This window comes from Macaca thibetana, chromosome 18 (assembly GCF_024542745.1).
Source record: "Macaca thibetana thibetana isolate TM-01 chromosome 18, ASM2454274v1, whole genome shotgun sequence".
Taxonomy (NCBI): domain Eukaryota; kingdom Metazoa; phylum Chordata; class Mammalia; order Primates; family Cercopithecidae; genus Macaca; species Macaca thibetana.
This window is the reverse complement of record NC_065595.1, coordinates 29,777,492-29,798,847: the sequence shown is the minus strand read 5'-3', so window position 1 is coordinate 29,798,847 and position 21,356 is coordinate 29,777,492. Positions and strand designations below refer to the sequence as shown.

General features: G+C 43.8%; 1 protein-coding gene across 8 annotated transcripts in view; it reads right to left on the bottom strand.

The window, feature by feature from the left end:
- Window positions 1-758: 758 nt before the first annotated feature.
- MRO (maestro) overlaps window positions 759-21,356 on the bottom strand; it is a 45,333-nt gene continuing 24,735 nt past the window's right edge. For 3 of the 8 annotated variants that reach the window (XM_050767773.1, XM_050767772.1, XM_050767771.1), the window contains 6 exons: window positions 14,629-14,731; window positions 12,037-12,183; window positions 10,418-10,600; window positions 6,720-6,875; window positions 6,054-6,161; window positions 759-3,067 (listed from right to left, as the gene is read on the bottom strand). In XM_050767773.1, coding sequence (XP_050623730.1) covers window positions 2,933-3,067; window positions 6,054-6,161; window positions 6,720-6,875; window positions 10,418-10,600; window positions 12,037-12,183; window positions 14,629-14,727 — 828 coding nt within the window. In that variant the 5' untranslated portion in view covers window positions 14,728-14,731 and the 3' untranslated portion in view covers window positions 759-2,932. Of the gene's footprint in view, window positions 3,068-4,795; window positions 5,053-6,053; window positions 6,162-6,719; window positions 6,876-10,417; window positions 10,601-12,036; window positions 12,184-14,628; window positions 14,732-19,230; window positions 19,274-19,936; window positions 20,008-20,037; window positions 20,615-21,356 lie in introns of those variants that run through there. The other 5 variants (XM_050767769.1, XM_050767768.1, XM_050767766.1 and 2 more) reach the window with 4 other exon arrangements.

Below are 21,356 nucleotides of genomic sequence, written 5' to 3'. Positions count from 1 at the left end.
ACTCAATGAATTCAACCAATCTTTACTGAACACCCATGTCAGGCAAGACTCGAAGCCACATTCTTGGAGAACTAATAAAGGATACGGAGGCTATCTCCAGGACTGGTGGATCAGGGTAACGCTCAAATACCAATGGACCTGTCTGAAGACCTGGGCAGCTTCAAGAAGAGCAGAAATACTATCTGGAGAGTGTGTTAGGAGTGAGGAACAAAATAATTAACATTTCCTGAGCACCTTCTATGTACCGAGAGTGCTCAGTGTGACTTAATTCAATCTTTGCAGCCCAGCAATTCTATGCATTGGGTTATCGTCTCCATTTCACAGATCAGCACACTGAGGCTTGATGCGCTGATTTGCTCACACCTGGCTAAATGGTAGAGCCAGGCTGCATCCTCCTAGCAGCTCTGCTCTACCTCTGAAGAAAATGGCATTTGGAATCAGGCCAGGGAATGGCTGATAGAAACAAGGAACTGGAAAGTATTCCAGACAGTAGGAAATGAGGGAGCATCATGGGAAATTCTAGGTTGGTGTTTATTATAAGGAATCTTAGAAGTCTGGCTTGGGAGTCTGTGCTTAACTTGGTAAATAGTAGGTGTCTTTGCATATCAAATCATCTCTCCTCAGTAAATTAGGATGTGTTGGATTTATCTAGAACCCAGGGTTTTTCTGAAACCATTTAACATGTAAATAAAGGAACAAAAGATTTACTCTACTGTGGTCAGACAGAATTAATGTAAGTTCAGTAACATAAATAAAATGATAATCATAAGTCACTTTATTTGTCATCAAGTTATATTATCAACAGGTTATTGTCATCAACAGATTAAAACAAAATGTCTCAAAAGGACAAAGGCAAACACATACTACCGAGGGTAAACAATGACCATCCCAGGCTTTCCAAGCATGTATATCACTTACACTCATGGACTTTTTTTCATTTTAAAAGGGCACTTTTGCATGTGTTTTATAACTATAAAAGTAATGTATGCTAATTGCAGCAAACTTAGAAAATGCAGAAACGCACAAATATCTGTCTTCCATACAACACTAACTGCTACCTACCCTACATAGCTGTTGTTTCTCACTTTGCAAACACTCCAGTGCTTTTTTATAACGTGTAAAGCGTTCCCCCAATTAAGTAGTCTATTGACTGGAAGTTCACAGGCTTCTGCTCTCATTGATTAGCAGAATTGGTCACACCTGTTAGATTCCCAGCCACCTCCTTTGTCATTTTCTCTCCTCTCTCTCCACCACTTCCCTCTCCCCTTTAAGAAAGACCTATCTCAGCCTGATGCAGTGGCTCATGCCTGTAATTTCAGCACTTTGGGAAACCAAGGTGGGCAGATCACTTGAGGTCAGGAGTTCGAGACCAGCCTAGCCAACATAGTGAAACCCCATCTCTACTAAAAATACAAAAATTAGCTGGGCATGGTGGCAGGCACCTGCAATCCTAGCTACTCAGGAGCCTGAGACAGGAGAATCGCTTGAACCTGGGAGGTGGAGGTTGCAGTGAGCCAAGATCGTGCCATTGCACTCCAGCCTGGGTGACAGAGCGTTGCTCCATCTCAAAAATAAAAATAAAGAAAGAAAGACCCATCTCATGAGTGCCAGAGACACAGGGGACCAAGCATAGGTCTACCCTGAGCACTTAACATGGGGGGCGGGGCACTTGAACATTCCTTTTTTCTGTCTTTCATTCAACTGCTCAATAAGGTTCAAAATTAATATTCAAAATTAAGAAATGTCAAAACATTACCTTTGGGTTGGCATTCAAATAAACACGGGGAAGGGGAAACTTGAAATGCACAAGCATAAAAGTAACCTGTACATTGGTTATAAGGAATGAAATCGATGACTCTCACTTGTCAAAATGGGCTCCTCCCAGGAAGGAGTGACAGCTTCAGATGACTTTCTGACATTTTCCCCTTATCAACATTCATTTACAGAGTACTTCTGCAGTCACCAGGGAGATACAAATGATGTCCAAGATAGAGCCCTGCCTTCTTCCATAGTTTCAATCTTAACAGGAAAAAAAAAAAAAAAAAAAAAAAAAAAACCATAAAAAGACATATAGGGAAAAAAAAAAAAAAAAAACCTTTCAGATAAGATGTAAGTGGTATAATATCGCTAGAATGTTCTGGGAATTCAGAGCCTGGAGCTCTCCCTGACTGGGGGGATCAGGACTTTGACCTAGGCGTTGGAGTACAAATAAGATATACATGTGAAATGTGTGCGTGTGTGTGTGTGCATGTGAGTCCAGGTGGATGTGCACAGGTGAGGGGACTCAACACAGAAATAGCAGATTGAGCCAAGGTGAGGGGGTGTAGGAGACCAAGACATGTTGAAAGAAGAGAAAAGACCCAAACTTGGCTGAAGCAAAGAGAGTAACAGAAGAAAAGGAAGGTTGAAAGCCTGAAATGGCAGACTGAACGTTGGACTTTATTCCCTCTGCAATTTGGAATCATTTAGTCATGGAGCAAATGTTCCTTAATCACGTGGCCAGGCCCTGTGATAGGTATGGTGAGAAACAGAAAAAAACAAACAAAACAAACAAACAAAAACAACATGGTCCCTTGCTCTTGCCACCAAATTTCATGATAACATAAATTTCTGGAAATAGAACTTAAACTCAAAGAGGACTTATGAAGAGCAAAACAAAATTAGCCAAGATAACAGTTAATAATAAGGAATCTTCTTTGGTTACTTATTGCTGTGTGACAAATTATCCCAAAGTTTAATGACTTAAAACAACAATCATTTGATTCTTTGTTCATGCTTCTGCAGTTGAGACGGGCTTGACAGAGACGCTTGTCTCTTTTCCATATGGTGTCAACTGGAGTAGCTTCAACGGCTAGGGTCTGGCTGGAAGGGACAACTTGTGTCATGTGTCTGGACTTCGGACTCTGCTGTGGGTTAGTGTCTCCATTCTCCTTCACATGGTGATCTCAGGCACTCTCCTTTGTTCCTGGTAGTTCAACTTCTTATGTGGCAGCTGGCTTCCCCCACAATTCAAACGAGGAAACTGCCAGGGTTCTAGGCCCAGCACAGTGCCATTTATCACAATCTCCTGATTAAAGCAAGTCACAAAGGCAGCCCAGATTCAAACAGAAGGGACTAAATAAGGACATGAGTATCAGGAGGCATGACTCATTGGGGGCCACCAAAATAAAAGGTTACTGTGGAATCTTAAAGTCAAATAATTCAACCACATCTTCCACAATTTTAACCAATACAGCAACGTTAACTGCATACGTTTTTCTACTGTATACCACATAACCCCACCCATCTCACCTTATCCCCACCTTTTTGAATGCCAGCCACATGCAGTCATTTCTCAGACCACTCACTGATCACTTAATGGAACTGCATCAAGTTTAAACCAACCTTGCAACAAAATTTCGAAGAGGCCAACATCCAGGGAGCAGGTGCTGGGAGGGGCAGGGGGCTTACCCCTCAGAACCGCCCACACCCTCTTGAGCCTGTGTCCATCCTAAAATCTCTTGCTGTCATGTTCTTCAAAACAGGAAGGAAGAAAATCCATTCCTGCCTGGCACTTGCCACTCCATCTGCCATCTCCCACATCCTCATCTCGCCTAGGCCTCTCCTCACCCCCACATCTGTGTCACACCACCCTGTCCCTGGGACCTACAGCAGAAAATTGAGTTCCTGGTTCTCAGAATGCTGTTTAAGATCCTGCTGTAGTTTTTATAATCTCTCGTGTTTTAAATTGTCTTGAACAAAACACTCTGGGTGTGGCCTGGATACTGAGTTCAGGGGTGGTACCAGAGTTTCTATAGAAGCTTGGGATGCAATCTGGTTGGAGGGAGGGTGAGCGGGACTAAGAGATTTTTCTTGTGATTTTTATGAGAGATGTGACTCCTCAGATAACTAGGATTGATCACCAAAATAATTGGCATTAATAGCCAAAAACTAATTAATAAAAACATACACTCAGCTCACATAAATTAACGAAAATGTATACTTAGTACATATAAAAGCAAAAGTTAACTGGGCTTAGTAGAGAAGCAGAAGCAGAGACGTTTGCGTTTGTTTTGTTTTTAATATTTCTAACCATCCATCAGTTGTTCCACGGACAGGCAGGATGGCACGGTTATTGAGTATGGGCTCAAGAAATCAGACCATACGCATTTGAATTCCAGCTCCATTGTTCACTGAGTTATCTGCGGCAAGTTACCTAATTTCCCTGTGTCTTAGCTTTCTATCTATAAAATGAGAACAATAGTAGTACTTACTATCTCATAGGGTTGTCGCAAGTATTAAATAGAACTTACAAAAAGCACTTTGACCGCGTCCACTAAATTGTAAGCACTCAGTAAGTGTTACCTACTATTGTTATCCCTTAAGTTATCATGAGCGTGAGGATTTTCAACACATGCTTTATATATTTTTTTCTCTCTATTAATTCTTGTTTCGGATGATCTTGAAAGCAATGACTGTTTACAATTATGAGACGCTAAAGATACCCCTGCAAGCCACCTTCTTGGTATCTTGGCCAACTTTAAATAAATCTTGGCAAGAAAAGGTATCAATAGCAAATACACCAAAAACAAAAACAAAAACCAGAAAAAAAAAAACAGAAACAAAAAACAAAAACCTTAAGGTAACAAGTATTGTCCTAAGCCTCAGAAATTGAGTATTAAAAATAAAAGCTAGGTGACAGAGATGAACCTAAGGAAGAAAAAGCTGAGAAATAAGCACTGAATCTACATACACCTGGAATGTTTTAAAGAAAGTGTGTACCTGCTCATCAAATTTGTATGGGGAAGAAATGAAATAAGTGAAAGCAGTCTAGAATTTTACTTTAGATATAATCATACAATTCCATGTATTATTTTTGCCTTTGATTGCTCTCCCAGCACCCTCTTTTCCATTACAATCCCAAGAGGCAAGGAGAAGAGGCATCCAGTGAGATAAAACAGGGGCACACGATGGCTCAGCAATGCCCTCACATAGAACCATTTCCCTGCTGCTCTGCGCTTACAGAATTTTATTTGCGTAGAAGAACTGCAGGATCTCTGGATGATAATGGCTCTGAAAGAAATTAGCAAAGGTACGTGTGAGGGCGGGATTCAGCAAACTTCCTTGACTATGTAACTAGTAGGCAGTGGTCAGTGCAGGGCACGTGGATAAGCAGGACAAGTGGAGGCATCACCTGCGTCCAGCTAGTGACCTGAACTGGAACTGCCAATATATCTCGTGCTTGATCCTCTAGGCGTTTTGTCATTTACGTTGTATGATGGGTCAGTTACAATCAAAACATAGTTGGCTTGGCTGGGCATGCTGGCTCACACCTGTAATTCCAGCACTTTGGGAGGCCGAGGCAGGCAGATCACTTAAGATCAGAAGTTCGAGACCAGCCTGGGCAACATGGTGAAATCCCATCTCTACTAAAAATACAAAAGTTAACCGGGTGTGGTGGCACACGCCTGTAATCTCAGCTACTCAGGAAGCTGAGGCACGAGAATCGCTTGAACCTGGAGGTGAAGGCTGCAGTGAGCCGAGATGGTGCCACTGTACTTGCTCTGGGTGACAGAGCAAGACTCTGTCCAGAAAAAAAAAAAAAAAAAAAAAAAAAAAAAACATAGTTGGCCTGAGTCATTTTATGGGGGGTATCTCTTTCTTTTTTTTTTTTTTTTTTTTTTTTTTTTGAGACGGAGTCTCGCTCTGTTGCCCAGGCTGGAGTGCAGTGGCCGAATATCAGCTCACTGCAAGCTCCACCTCCTGGGTTTACGCCATTCTCCTGCCTCAGCCTCCCGAGTAGCTGGGACTATAGGCGCCTGCCACCTCGCCCGGCTATTTTTTTGTATTTTTTAGTAGAGACGGGGTTTCATCGTGTTAGCCAGGATGGTCTCGATCTCCTGACCTCGTGATCCTCCCGTCTCGGCCTCCCAAAGTGCTAGGATTACAGGCTTGAGCCACCGCGCCCGGCGGGGGGGGGGGGGTATCTCTTTCTTGTGCTTGGCCACCTTCCGTGTTAATCACCAGGAGGGCAGGGACCGGAAGAGAATTCTCTGCTACCCTGGCTCACTCACCAGCTGCCGGTAGAGCTTAGTGTTCCTTTGATCTTCTTCGCTCTGGAAGCTGTATTCCTTCCTTAGTTTCAGATATGGAGAACAGGCTCGAAATGTTGTTTTGCAAGCCTGAGAAAAATAATGTTACTATTTTATTTATTAGAGCATTCTATAATCCCAAGCAAGGAAAAGTATCCCAGAGGTTGCACCCAATCGGTGGTCAGAGGGCCACTGAAAGTGTGAAAGTAACTTCCAGGTAGTTTCAACATTTGAATCTTAAAGGATGTATGCTTATAAGACGGCCATGTCTGTAATTTGGGGACTGGCAGGAAGGGCATAGCTTTATAGTTTAGCACAGCCCTTGTTATTATCTCATCAAAAATAGTACTGGATTCCGAAATTTAATTTCTCTCTCAGTAACTTAAAGAAGGCAAGTGGTTTGGTAGAAAGCTTTTCTAGCATTGACAGGTACTGGGCTTGGGCAGGTGGGGCAGATGGAAAATAACACTCTTGCTCAAAGAGAGATTACACACTGAAGAGGCACCTTGTCTAGGATACATACAGAAATGCTGCTAAGTATCTACAGCAGTGCTAGCAGGAACCCCAGGGTCTGGCGTCTCAACTCGCAACTCCCTTTATGAATAGCATGGAGATGTCACTCTGTTGGTTGCAGAGTCAAGGTCTTACCTTGGCAACCTGGGGGTTTCTGTCCTGTAAATGGATCAGGAGGGAATCTCGTGTCTGCTTAACCTGACCGGTGAAAAATTTTTTCCATTTCCTCCCGGCAAAGGCAGCCAATTGCCCAAACAAAACAAAGGCCGAGTATCTCAGACTGTCGTTCTCCTGTGGTCCCCGTCGACAAAACGATAAGAAAGCCAGATCATTACCAAAAGGCAATTGCATCTGAACACATCACAGCCGTCAATCAGAACACATCACAGCCGTCAATCTTGGCTGTACATTACAGGGTGGGCGGTGAGATCTGGTCTAAACCACTTAGCTGGGTGGGTGGGGGTGGCTTGAAGAGGGCCCAAAGGCTTCAGTGAACCTCTTCTCCAGCAGATGAGAGGACTAGCCTGGGAAATCACTAGTGCTACTCCCACCTTCCCAGATTTTTTGTTCATTATTTCGTGTTTTGGAGATAGAATACATTTGTAAAGTTCGCAAAATTCAAAATAACCAAAAAGCTTTATAGAACAAGTAGATCTACTTCCTACTCCTCTCCATCGGCCACCAAATTTTCCTCCCCACAAGCTAATAAAGTTATGTTTTGTGTGTATCTCTCCCGAAAATAAAGAAGAAAGATGTGTATCGTGTGATCCTTTCCCTCTTTTCTACATAAATGGAAGCACACGCCACTGTTGTTATGCACCTTGAGTGTTCATCAGTCTGAGAGGTCTTTCTACGTCAATACACAAAGGAGTTTTCATTTTTCTTTTTCTTTTCTTCTTTCTCTTTTTCTTTTCTGCACCAAAATTCATTCAACCAGTTCCCTGTTTATTACTCCAGCATTTTTGCCAAGTCTCTTCTCTTTGCTTTTGGTCTGAGTTTCTCCTATCTGCAGTGGATATAATAATCATGTTTCTTCCCCCAACACCCTCCCACCTCTCCCTGATTCCAGTCTGATTGGTGGGTTTGTCCCTGAGTGCATTTCAGTGGACTCCACCCTCTCTTTCTTTCCAAGGTGAGCTGTTTGGTCCAAGTATTACCTTTCCAGGTGAGGAGAACAAGGCCCAAGGCACTTAAGGAACTTGACCAAAATCACACTGTCAGGTAACAGAGCCAGTATAGTAACCCAAACACCTGACTCCTGGTGCATGGGTTTTGTAGTCTAAGTCCTCCTCCAGGTAAACCAGAGGGAGGAGGGCTGGGGTGGGCCTTCACAGGGGGGGAGGAGCACCAAGAACTGGGGGTCACAGAGACCCAGCAAGACTGAGGACCACTAATGGTATCGTGAAGTATATTTTAAAAGTTTAGCACATGATGCATACCGAAATTGCCTTAGGATTGCATTTTATTTTATTTTTTTTAGACATAGCATCTTGCTACATTACCCAGGCTGGCCTCCAACTCCTGGGCTCAAGTGACCCTCCTGCCTCAGCCTCCTGAGTAGCTGGGATTACAGGCACACACCACCATGCCTGGCTTAGGGTTGTATTATCTTCACTGCTCTATCAGTGAGGGTGTGTGTGCGCGTGTGTGTGTGTGTGTGCGTGTGTGTTTAACTAACTTTAATGGAGAATGTACCCATCCAAAGCCATACCCTAATGCTATAAGATGTATAGACATGTAAAACAGATGCCCGTCCTCCTAGGGACGGGCCTCAGATAGTGAAGAGTGCTATCTGTAATCGAGATATAAACTGTCAGCAAACAGCTCTGCATAAGAATTTCTGTGTTTCTACGTGGCCAGGGATTTCTGCTCAAAAATTCCAGGCAACCAGGGTTTTTAAAAACGGTTGAAGGCCAGGCACATGTCTCATGCCTGAAATCCCAGCCCTTTGGGAGGCTGAGACAGGAGAATTGCTTAAGCCCAGTTAGAGACCAGCCTGGGCAACATAGTGAGACCTCATCTCTACAAAAACTACAAAAATTAGCCAGGCACAGTGGCATGCACTTGTGGTCCCAGCCATTCAGGAGGCTGAGGTGGGAGGATCGCTTGAGCCTGGGAGGTTGAGGCTGCAGTGAGCTGTGTTCCTAGGCCACTGCACTCCAGCCTGGGCAATAGAGCGAGATCCTGTCTCAAAAAAAAAAAAAGTGGTTGAACGACAAACACATTCTGGAAGTTCAGATGGCACCTCCAAGAGATTTAGAGCCATTTCCCCAGAGACATCTGCTTACACTCCAGTGTGGTAAGTAGGGACCTTTCCTCGCTCCCTCCCCAGAGAGGACTGGCTTACATTCAAGAGCAAAAATCCCGCTGTGTCTCTGGAGCAGGTGGGACACAGGTGCCCAGCTCCTATATGAGCTCCAAGTTACATAAGGTCAAGGCCTCTTCTCCCCTCCTGTGCTGCTGACACATCTGGCTCTCGCCATGTGGCTCCAGAGAGAATTAGGGCTTGGGGACATGCTGCAAATCTCTCTGGGAGTAAATAAAAGGTCTGTTCGCTGTTCTGTAGGTCTTGTCTTTCAGGGACAGAATAACTGGCAGGCTAACTTGTTAGCTTGCAGTCAGGGTCTCTGACACTTCTCAGTTTCGGACTGAACAATGTGCCGGTGCACTTTTTGCTTAGCCTGACTTGTCATCTGAGAGTTAAGAGTGCAGCCCTATAGTCAGAGGAGCTGGCGACATGGCTGCTTCCTGGCTCTGTGAACTTGGGCAAGTTCTAACCTTTCTGTGCCTTGGTTTCCTTGTCTATAAAGTGAAGATAATTTCAGTGCCCATCTCACAGGGTTATTGTGAAGATTATATGAGATGATTCATGTAAACTGCCTAGCACTGTGCCCGGCACACAGTGAGGGCTCACTAAATGCTAATCATTGCTATTGCCACATTTATAAGAGAGCATTGACTACATGTTAGTCAATCAGTGTACATCATCATCAGTGTACATATACCCACTTCTCTGTTAAGATGAATAGTCGCCAGGCGCAGTGGCTCACACCTGTTATCCCACCACTTTGGGAGGCCGAGGCAGGTGGGTCCCTAGAGCCCAGGAGTTTGAGACTAGCCTGGGCAATATAGTGAAAACCCATCTTTACCAAAAATACAAAAATTAGACAGGCGTGGTGGCATGTGCCTATAGTCCCAGTTACTTGGGAGGCTAAGGTGGGAGGATCACTTGACCCCAAAAGGCGGAGGTTGCAGTGAGCCGAGATCACGCCATGGCACTCCAGCATGGGCGACAGAGTGAGACCCTGTCTCAAACAAACAAAAAAACCCTTGAGGGGTAGAGATAAAATTCTATGCATCTTTATATGTCCTCCCAACCCTAGCACAGCACTAGTCTCTCAACAAGATGTGTTAATAAATAAGTGAATAATAGAGACCTTGTTCCCACAGCAACAAACCATCCACAGCTCACATGTCTTTTTTTTTTTTTTTGAGATGGAATCTCCCTCTATTGCCAGGCCGCAGTGCAGTGGTGCGATCTCGGCTCACTGCAACCTCTGCCTCCCAAGTTCAAGTGATGCTCCTGCCTCAGCCTCCTGAGTAGCTGGGACTACAGGCGTGTACCACCAGGCCCAGCTAGTTGTTGGTATTTTAGCAAAGACAGGGTTTCGCCATGTTGGCCAGGGTGGTCTCTGTCTCCTGACCTCGCGATCCACCCACCTTGGCCTCCAAAGTGTTGGGATTACAGGCATGAGCCACCACGCCCGGCCCCACAGTCACATTTCTAATCCCACTTTGATTTCAATAAAGCAGAATTTTTCTAATTTACTTACATCATCTAATAAAGTCCTGGTCTGAAGTGTGATGTCTATGAAGAAGGAACCCAAACCTTTCCCCTGGATCTTGCCCAGAACGACGGTCAGAGTCTTCATACTCTCCTGGATGACTTCCAAACTCACAGGGTCATACAATCCGTACACCAGCAGGTCGAGGACAATTTTCTTATGCTTTCTCACCTGTTACCAATGTTTGAAAGCATTAATAGCACAGGAATTGCTCCCTATGGGTTGAAAAGCAACCCCACATCTAGGCTACTAATAACCTAGGACTTGAATTAAGAGACCAAGGCTTTTTTTCAAGATCTGCACAACTCTCATTAAAATAGAAAAGCTCCATTAACCCAACCCAAGAGCCCAACTCAGCCTAGGAAGGAAAACAGAAAGAGTGATCTGGAGTGTGGCATGTGAGTGGGTGAAGCTGGGTAGGGATCTTCAAATAGGGCGGCAGACCTGGGTGATCTCAGGGCCTGGGGAGAACTAGGTACCTGTATAGTGGGGAGGAGACAAAATGAGCACTGAAGTTGGCAGATGGTAAAGGAGGAGGTGGAAAAAACATCTTTTATGAAACAAACATACATTACTAGAAAAAAATCACTTAAATTTATCAGGAAGGGTAACAGCTGTGAGTTTATCTTTCCTGCAGCTCTGTCTCCCACAACTGATATTGCTGAGGTGACATGAGCCTAAGATGACCCTGAATGAGTGACACCTTGAATGAGTCTCCTCCGCTTGAGTGCAGAAGGAACCTGTGACTCGCTTCCAGACTACAGACATGACTTTATATTGCATAAGACTCTTTTTTTTTTTCTTTTTTGAAGTGGAGTCTCGCTCTGTTGCTCAGGCTGGAGTGCCTGATGTGATCTCTGCTCATACCTCAGCCTCCCGAGTAGCTGAGATTGCAGGCATGCCTGGCTAATTTTTTGTATTTTTACAAAAATACAAAAGAGATGGGGTTTCATCATGTTGGCCAGGCTGGTCTTGAACTCCTGACCTCAAGTGGTCCGCCCGCCTTGGCCTCTCAAAGTGCTGGGACTGCAGGCGTGAGGCACCGCAGCCCAGCCCATAACACTCTATCTTAGCAGACAGGAGGAGGCAACACCCTCCTGCTGGCCTGGAGGAAGCGAGTACACATCTACACATCTACAAACATCTAGTACACATCTACAAACAAAGATCTAGTACACATCTACGAACATCTCATTTGGTCTACATAATGCTGTGAGAGAATGGCTTCTAGGCATTGAAAGTGGCCCCCAGCATACAACAGTCAAAAAAACAGAAACCTCTGTCCCGCAACGGGAAGTAACTGAATTCTGCCAACAACTATGTAAGCGAACCCTGAGCTTCAGGAAGGAATGCAGTCTGGCAGACACTTGATTGCAGCCTGGTGAGATCCTGAGCAGAGGACCCAGCTGAGCTACACCTGGACTCCTGACCAGCGAAAACTGAGATAATCAACATGTGTTGCTGTAAGCTGCTAAGTGTGTGCAGTGATTTGTTCCAGGGTGATAGATAACTAATACCTCAGAGACCATACTCCAGCCCTGGAGTCTCCACACCAAGAGGGTTGGAGAGGCTTGGGGGGCTGGCTGAGCCCCACTCTCCTTCCCTACCTTGTCAGGGGCTTCACGGGCCATGGTTCCCAGGCCTCTCATTGCCGTGTGACGCTTGTTAGCATTGGGGTCCCGAGCTCTTTCTGCCAAGATGAAAAGCACATTCTTCAGGGGCTCCCGCTTCTGGAACCTCAGTTTCCAAGAGACCTGGGTGATGGGTCAAAAATGTATTAATTTGGGAGTGTTCAGAGTCATACCCAATCCCAACCCCAATCCCTCCCTCTAAAGAAAATCCCGCGATTGCCTGCTCAATTTTACCCCTTCATTCTCCTACTAAAAATGCCTGAGTTTTGTTGGAAATGTACTCATTTGGTCTACATAATGAATAAATTGATGGAGAAAGAGGGCAATAAAGATAATGCAGGCTGGTGGTAAGGTAGGTTTAGGAGATTACGGGGAGCGGCTCTAGAGCAGCTATGGGCGTGACAGAAGTTGAAAGAAAGAAAGACTTGATCAGTGTTGATGTGACCTGGGAATAGGGATCCGTTTCACAGGGAAAGGAGTGCCATTACTCCTCAAAGAGCTCCCTTTACCCCTTCTTTTCCAGCTCTTTCCCATTTTTCTGCTCTCCTTTGTAGCCAAATGCCTTGAAAGACTTCTATACTTGTTTTCTCCCATTTGTCTCCTCCCATTGCCTCTTGAACCCTCTGCAATCAGGCTAATGTCCCCTCACCCCTACCCTGCCATATGGCTAATTCCAAGGGTCAGGTCTCAGTAGTCACGTTACTCAAACTCTCAATAGCACTTGACATAATTAGCAAAGCATATCTGCAAACATCTAGTACACATCTACAGACATTTCAGGACTGACCTAGTACACATCTACAGACATTTCAGGACTGATGTAGTACACATCTACAAACATTTCAGGACTGACCTAGTACACATCTACAAACATTTCAGGACTGACCTAGTACACATCTACAAACATTTCAGGACTGATCTAGTACACATCTACAAACATTTCAGGACTGACCTAGTACACATCTGCAAACATTTCAGGACTGATGTAGTACACATCTACAAACATTTCAGGACTGATCTAGTACACATCTGCGAACATTTCAGGACTGACGTAGTACACATCTACAAACATTTCAGGACTGACCTAGTACACATCTACAGACATTTCAGGACTGACGTAGTACACATCTACAGACATTTCAGGACTGATCTAGTACACATCTGCGAACATTTCAGGACTGATCTAGTACACATCTGCGAACATTTCAGGACTGATCTAGTACACATCTGCGAACATTTCAGGACTGATCTAGTACACATCTGCAAACATTTCAGGGCACTTAAAGGATGTCCCAACTCCAGAATGCATGCATCTGAACATGCAATTAAGAGCAGGAAGAGAAATTCATGAATAATGCAAATTGGGGAACACTGTGTGTCTGATGCAGAAACCTGTACTTTAAGAACTAAACTCTATCACTCCTGTAATCCCAGCACTTTGGGAGGCCAAGGAAGGCGGATCGCCTGAGGTCAGGAGTTCGAGACTAGCCTGGCCAACAAGGCAAAACCCCGAAACCCCATCTCTATAAAAATACAAAAAGTTAGCTGGGCGTGGTGGCAGATGCCTGTAATTCCAGCTACTTGGAAGGCTGAGGCAGGGGGAATTGCTTGAACCTGGGAGGCAGAAGTTGCAGTGAGCTGAGGTCACACCATTGCACTCCAGCCTGGACAACAGAGCAAGACTCCGTCTCAAAAACAAACAAACAAACAAAAACACTGAACTCGAAGTAATTGCAGGGCCAGGGATGGGGCAAGAGATAGGCTAGTCTCTGAGCCTTTGTAGTAAGCCTGTGAGCTCTCATGCAGGAAGACCCTGGTATGGAGCAGGACCCATAACACAGCAACAGGTACTAGAGTCAGAATCAAGATGTTGAAAGATCCGGACAAGATCAGAGAAGACAAAAGCCACCTCCCCACCATCCTTAGAGAGGGGCCTAGAGCGGGAGACTGGCTTGAGATTCAGCTATCTCAGTAGTGCTATGGATGAGATTTGGTGATTTCCAAGCTTCATTAGTATTCTTGGATTTTCATTACAGCTCATTCCTTTTTTATCTAACTTTTTTTTTTTTTTTTTTTTTTTAAAGACAATGTCTCACTCTGTTGCCCAGGCTGCAGTGCAGTGGCACGATCTCAACTCACTGCAACCCCTACCTCCCGGGCTCAAGCGATCCTCCCACCTCAGCCCTGAGTAGCTGGGACTACAGGGGCATGCCACCATGCCCAGCTAATTTTTGTATTTTTGGTAGAGACAGGGTTTTGTCATGTTGCCCAGGCTGGTTTAGAACTCCTGAGCTCAAGTGATCCACCTGCCTCAGCTTCCCAAAGTGCTGGGATTACAGGCATGAGCCACCACACCATATTTGTATTATTGAGTTAGCAGCAAGTTATTCTCAACTAATCTTCTTGTCATCCTGTAAACATCCTATCCATGTTAAAAGAACTGTCATCAAAGTTTTTTCAGAAGGAACTTCAGGGGAGCAGGACTAACTAACCGCAGACCAAGCAAACATACATCTTACAAAACAGCTGCTGGGAGGAGAAATGTGTCCATAATAGTTTGTGTCAGACCTTGGAAAAGAAAGATATCAGTGATGTCCTTTTCTGCTTGGGCTGGGAAGTAGGGATGGAAAGGGGCTGGCCCAGGATTCTCCTCTGTCTTTGGTCCATGGAACTAAAAAAAAAAAAAAAAAAAAAAAAAAATCACATGAACCACAGACACTCAACATCAACAAACATTGTTGTACAATGCATTGTGCTGGGGTAAGAACATAAGGAGGCAGCAATCCTGAGGCCTGTCTTTAGGAACCTTCCACCGTGGTGAGGAGATAGAACAGTCACATAGATAAATAGCAACCCAAGGCAGCCCAGGAGGAATAGTAGCTTGGGGGTCAAGGGAGATCTGCCCTCTGGTTCCCCACTCCATTCTGCAGATTTCTTTTATCACTATCACCAAAGAAGTAAAATGCAGATCCCCAGGCTCTGCCCACAGAGTTCTCATGAATTGAAATACAGAGTAGCCTCCAATTTTGTGTTTTTACAAGTTCTCCAAGAATGTAAATTGGTACCTCTTTTTAGAGAGGATTCGGCACTATCTCTTACCACTTTAAAGCACACATAATTGGCAATTCTTTAATCCTATAGAAATTAGCACATCATATGCTCAAAGATATACACAAAGGATAGCCACCATAGCGCCGTAATAAACAACATGGTGTTCTTTAATGGTTTGGGCAGGGGAAGGGGGTGCGGGGCAGGGGTTTGAGACAGGGTTTTACTCTGTCTCCCAGGCTGGAGTGCAGTGGCAGGAACACCGCTCACTGCAGCTTCCACCTCCCAGGCTCAAGCAATCCCCCTGCCTCAGCCTTTGAGTGGCTGGGGCCACAGGTGCATGCCACCACACCCAATTAATTTTTTTTTTTTTTTACGTTGTCCAGTCTTGTCTCAAACTTCTGGGCTCATGCAATCCTTCTGCCTCAGTCTCCCAAAGTGTTGGGATTATAGGCTTGAGCCACTGTGCCCAGCCAATGGTTTGAACATAAATAAATTACATATATTATAACTATACAACTTTACAAAAACTGCTATGCAGTCACTAAGAAGAATATTGGGTAGATCAACATGTGCTAAAATAATCTCCATGATAAAATTTTGAGTGAAAAGTGCAAATCCATGTGTACAGTATTTTATCACTTGAGTAAAATCAAAATGAGGGCAGGAAATACATATGTACATATATGCTTGCATATGCATAGAAGGAGGAAAAATACCCAAGAAATATTAAGAGAGATGACTTCTGGGCTGGAAATCCGAGGAATTGAAATTGGAGGGAAACTTACTTTTTTCACCCTTTTTTGTATATGTACAGCTTGTAATTTTACCATCTGCATGTATTATTGAAAGAGTATAATATACATAAGCATAGCTTACCAAGTGATTCTGATCCACAGCCTGACTTGGGGCCAACTAGTACAAACCAGCACTTCTCAAACTTTAATATGCACTAAAATAATTTGAAGATCTTGTTCAGTGTGTCTGCAGCAGGAACTCGAATTTCTGCCTTTCTTCCAAGCTCCCAGAGGATGCCAAGCAGGTACTATGCTTTGAGTGGCAAGGGCATAAAGTTAAGAGCATTGGAGCCGAGAGAGGACCATGGGCTGGAACAGCTGGTGGAGACTTCCCAAAGCACACTGGTGAGCTTGGAAGCAGAGGCAGAGCATATATGACACTTTGGGATTCAACGGGATCCCATGCAGTATCATGGTGATGGTAGCAGTAACGATTAAAATAGTAGGAGAGAGGTAGAACATAGGCTACAGGGGCTAGTTAAAGGCCAGCTGTGGAAGACTCTGACTTCTAAAGAGCTTGATTTCAAATGTACTTTGTAGATATGAGTACCCTGATGATTTTCTTTTAATTTAGGTGAAATCCATGTAACATACAATTAGCCATTTAAACAATGTTCTGCAACCACCACCTCTGTCTAATACCAAAACTTTTTCATCACCCCAAAAGAAAACCCTGCACCCATTAGGCATTCATTCCCTATCCCATCCTCCTCCAGCCCTGGGCAATGTTAATCTGCCTTCTGTCTCAATGGATTTACCTATTCTGAATATTTCACATATATGGAATCATACATTATTGTGATCATCTATAACTGGCTTCTTTTTCTTAGTATATTGTTTTTGAGGTTCATCCATGTTGTAGTATGTATCAATATTTTGTTCTTTTTTATGGCCGAATAATATTCCATTGCATGGTTATACCACAATTTGTTTATCCATTCACCTGTTGATAGGCACTTGGGCTGTTTCCCTGTTTTGGCTATTTTGAATAATGCTACTATGAATATCTGTGCACAACTATCTGTTTGGGTATCTGCTTTCAGTTATTTGGGGTATATACTTAGGAGTAGAATTGCTGAGTCATATGGTAATTCTTTTTCTTTTCTTTTTTTTCTCTTTTTGAGACAGAGTCTTACTCTGTCTACTAGGCTGGAGTGCAGTGGCTCACTGCAACCTCTGCCTCCTGGGTTCAAGGGATTCTCTTGCCTCAGCCTCCCTAGTTGCTGGGATTACAGGCACACGCCACCATGCCTGGCTAATTTTTGTATTTTTAGTAGACACAGGGCTTTGCCATGTTGGCCAGGCTTGTATGCAACTCCTGACCTCAAGTGATCCCCTACCTCAGCCTCCCAAAGTGTCAGGATTACAGGCGTGAGTCACCGAGCCCAGCCATCCTATGGTAATTCTACGTTTAACTTTTTGAAGAACCACCAAACTGTTGGTTACATCATTTTACATTCCCACCAGCAATGTATGAGGGTTCCAATTTCTCCACATCCTTACCAACTTTTATTTTCCATTATTATTGTTATTTATTATTAGATCCATCTTAGTAGGTATGAAGTGGTCTGTCCTTTGTGGTTTTTATTTGCATTCCCCTAATGACTAATGAGGCTAAGCATCTTTTTGTGTGCTTGTTGGTGATTTATATCTTCTTTGGAGAAATTTCTATTCAAATCCTTTGCTCATTTTCCGTTGGGTTGTCTTTTTCTGAGTTGTAAGAATTCTTTATATATTCTGAATACTAGACCATTATCAGATATATGATTTACAAATATTCTAGCCCATTCTGTGGGCTGTCTTTTCACTTTCTGGATAATGTCCTTTGTGCACAAAAGTTTTGACGAAATTTGTGTATTTTTATTGTTCTTACTCATGCTTTTAGTGTTATATCTATGAATCCATTGCCGCATCTAAGGTCATGAAGATTTACCCCTTTATGTTCTTTTAAGCATTTTATAGTTTTAGCCTTTCTATTTAGGTCATTGATCCATTTTGAGCTAATTTTTGTATATAATGTGTGGTAGGGGTTCAACCTCATTAGAACCATTGACTTGTATATGTTTTGTGTTTTATTTTTTTTAATAGGAGAAATGGCAGGCAAGCAGCTGCAGCCATTCTTAACCCCGGCTACCTTAGGATCACCTGAGGAACTTCTAAACATCCAGACCAAGTCTACCATTATCTCCAGAGAGGGGCCCAGGCATCAGTATTTTTTAAAGCCCACCAAGTAATTCCAGCAGGCAGTCACTGAACTACAGTGACCAGTGACCAACTGTCTTGGTTTTCCCAGGGCTGGGGAGCTTCCAGGGACATGGGACTTTCAGTCCTAAAGCTGGAAAAGTCCTGGCCAAACCAAGACACACTCCTCTCTGATACAACCTGACCCTTTTCAACAGCTGTACTTTGGAACATTCGACTTCCTTGATCTGGAGGTGCACGGGGACTTGATTTCTCTGCCGTCCTTGCCCCCCAGGTGGATTTGGTCAATGAAACCCCAGGTGGATTTGCTCCATTCCGGAGAGGTCCATGAAAACACTCCCTCACCCCATAACTTCCAGGACCTATATCTCCTTCATATCTGGCCAACAGGAATCTTCTCACCACTGCAAGGGGGAACCAAAATAAAACCCCAGAAAATTGCATCCCCACCAATTAGCGAGAGTTTCTCTTTCCATCAGTTACCTGGCTGAACCGAGATTCTCTGTTTGCTTCAAGGTATTCCCACAGGCTTCCTCATTAAACCAGTGGCTCTCACACTTCAGTGTGCATCGGAATCACCCAGCAGACTTGTTAAAACATTTTGATTGTTGAAACAGCAATCAAATTATGAACCCATGAAAGGGGGCAGTTTTGGTGGAAGGAGCTCAGGCAGTCCCTATGGTGATGGTTATGGATCTGGTAGTGGAAACAGTGGATATGGTAGCAAAAGGTTCTAAAAACAGCAGAAGAGGAGGCTGGGCACGGTGGCTCACACCTGTAATCCCAGCACTTTGGGAAGCCGAGGTGAGTGGATCACCTGAGGTCAGGAGTTCGAGACCAGTCTGGTCAACATGGTGAAACCCCATCTCTACTAAAAATACAAAAATTAGCTGGGCATGGTGGCGGGTGTCTGTAATCCCAGCTACTCGGGAGGCTGAGGCATGATAATCGCTTGAACCCGGGAGGCAGAGGTTGCAGTGAGCCGAGATCATGCCTCTGCACTCTAGCCTGGGGGATGGAGCGAGACTCTGTCTCCAAAAAAATAAAAAATAAAAACAGTGGTAAAGGGCTACAGTTCTTAGCAGGAGAAAGAATGAGAAGTTTTGGGAAAGCAGCAAGTTACCTTGAAACAGTCATCCCAAATGCATTAGAAGAACTGTAAAAATCTGCCATGGAAGGAATGATGACACATAGTTAGAAAACTTACTGTAGCTTAAACAGAAAACCCTTCTTGTTCAGGACTGTCATAGTCACAGTTTGCAAAAAGTGCAGCTATTGATAATGCAATGTAGCATTGGCTAGATGCACATCCCTATGGTCTTTTATCTGCTGTAGCTTTTTCTTTTTCTTTTCATTACATCAGGTATATTGCCCTGTAAATTGTGGTAGTGGTTCCAAGAATAAAAAATTAAGGAATTTTTAACTTTTCAATATTTATATAGTTCAGTTTTTCCACATTTCTGAACACTTTAACAAAATACAGTTTTGAGGGTGTTTCCTTGTGAGTTAACAAATAAAGAAGACCATTGTGAATTACTATTTTGCATAAATTTTGCTAACGTTAACTGTAAAGAAACACCAGCTGACTTGCAGTTTAAGGGAATTCTATTCTCCCCATTTCCAAACCATGACCTGAATGGGTGCTGACATGTGGAGAGAATAGATATTTGTATGCTTGCAATGTCTGTTTTAGAAAAATAGGATTGGATGTTTAAATTAGCATATTTATGAATTTAATAGCATTAAGATTACCTTCAAATGAAAAAACTCTCAAATTTCAAAATCAAAATAAAAGAAGCAAAACTCCCTCAAGCTGAGGGCCCACTCACCCAGGAGAGCACGGGCCTCATTATAAAACAGCTGGTATCTCTGTTCCAAGGCATAAGAAAATCATGCTTGAAGCTCCTTTCCATTGGGAAGGAAAACAAACCTGCTCCCCTGTTCTTTCCGCTTGACTTCTTTTCCAAGATTAGCATAACAGCTAAGGGCTTTAGCCAGCCAAGGCAGCTTCCCCAGGCTTCAGAAATCAAGCAGCCAGCCTCGCCTTCATAGGCGTAAGTAGAACTCAAGGTCATGCTCCCGTTCGGGGCAAAGTAAATGAGAACTGAGTGGCTCCACCTGGAAGATTCGATCTGTGGTTAGAGAAACTCACAGAGTTCCATCTTGAGCTCACTACCTCTTCTAGCAAACCCTGCCTCCCCAACACAAGAGAAAATCCGTGATGTCGTTTAATCTCACAGGTTGTCAGGGATCATCTCAATCTTGGGTGCGGGAAAAGTAAAGCATTTCTCAGTGTTGGCTGCGCCTTCTATATCAGAATTCCCCAGGGTACGTGTTATAAATTCCAAGCCAGAGATGGGTGCAGTGGCTCACACCTGTAATCCCAGCACTTTGGGAGGCTGAGCATCCCTTGAGCCCAGGAGTCCCAGGCTGCTGTAAGCCACGATTGCGCCACTGCACTCCAGCTGGGTTGACAGACCAAGATCCTGTCTCTAAAAAATAAAAATAAATAATAATAATAAACTCCAGGCCTGCCCCAGAACTATTGGATCCAAATCTCAGGGAGTGCTGGGCCTGAGCATTGCACTTTTTGTATATGGTGTCTGGCAATGCTACACACATGCTGATATAGAAGAACTTCTATCCTGGAAATTAAATAAACTCCGCTAGGCTGAGTCCATGCAGTAGTAGAAACCATGGAAGTCAGGGAGGGAGCTGGGGCTGAGGGATGAGAAAGGGAAGGAGGTCAGTGTCTATGCAGAGAACAAGAGATTGATACCATATGTTTGTGAAGCACTTTGAATTTCACTTTAAAAATAAAACTAAAATCACAGCAGCTGTTTGTCTATGATTTATGCAACTTTTCCAAGATGCTATTCTTCAGTTAAAAGTTTCCTTAAAAAATAAAACAAATTAGGAGTTAAATCAAGGTCACAAGGCCCCTCGCCAGAGCCTTGTGTTTCCTGTACTCGCAGCTTCTTAAAGGACTCCCCCCACCCCCACACCCTCCTTCTTGCCTGCAGTGCCTCCCTCCTTTCTAAAACATTAAGTCCTTTACGCCCAATCCAACAAAAACAAAAGGATCATTCTCATCTGTTGCAACACAGGATCTCAGAGAGGATCGTTTTAAACACACTGTGAATTAAGGTAGTATACAGATTCCAAGACTTCTTAGGGTGTTCTAACTCCTCCTCCAAGCCCACTCACCCGTACACTGACAGGCATTCTTTCCTAGGAGAATTACATTTT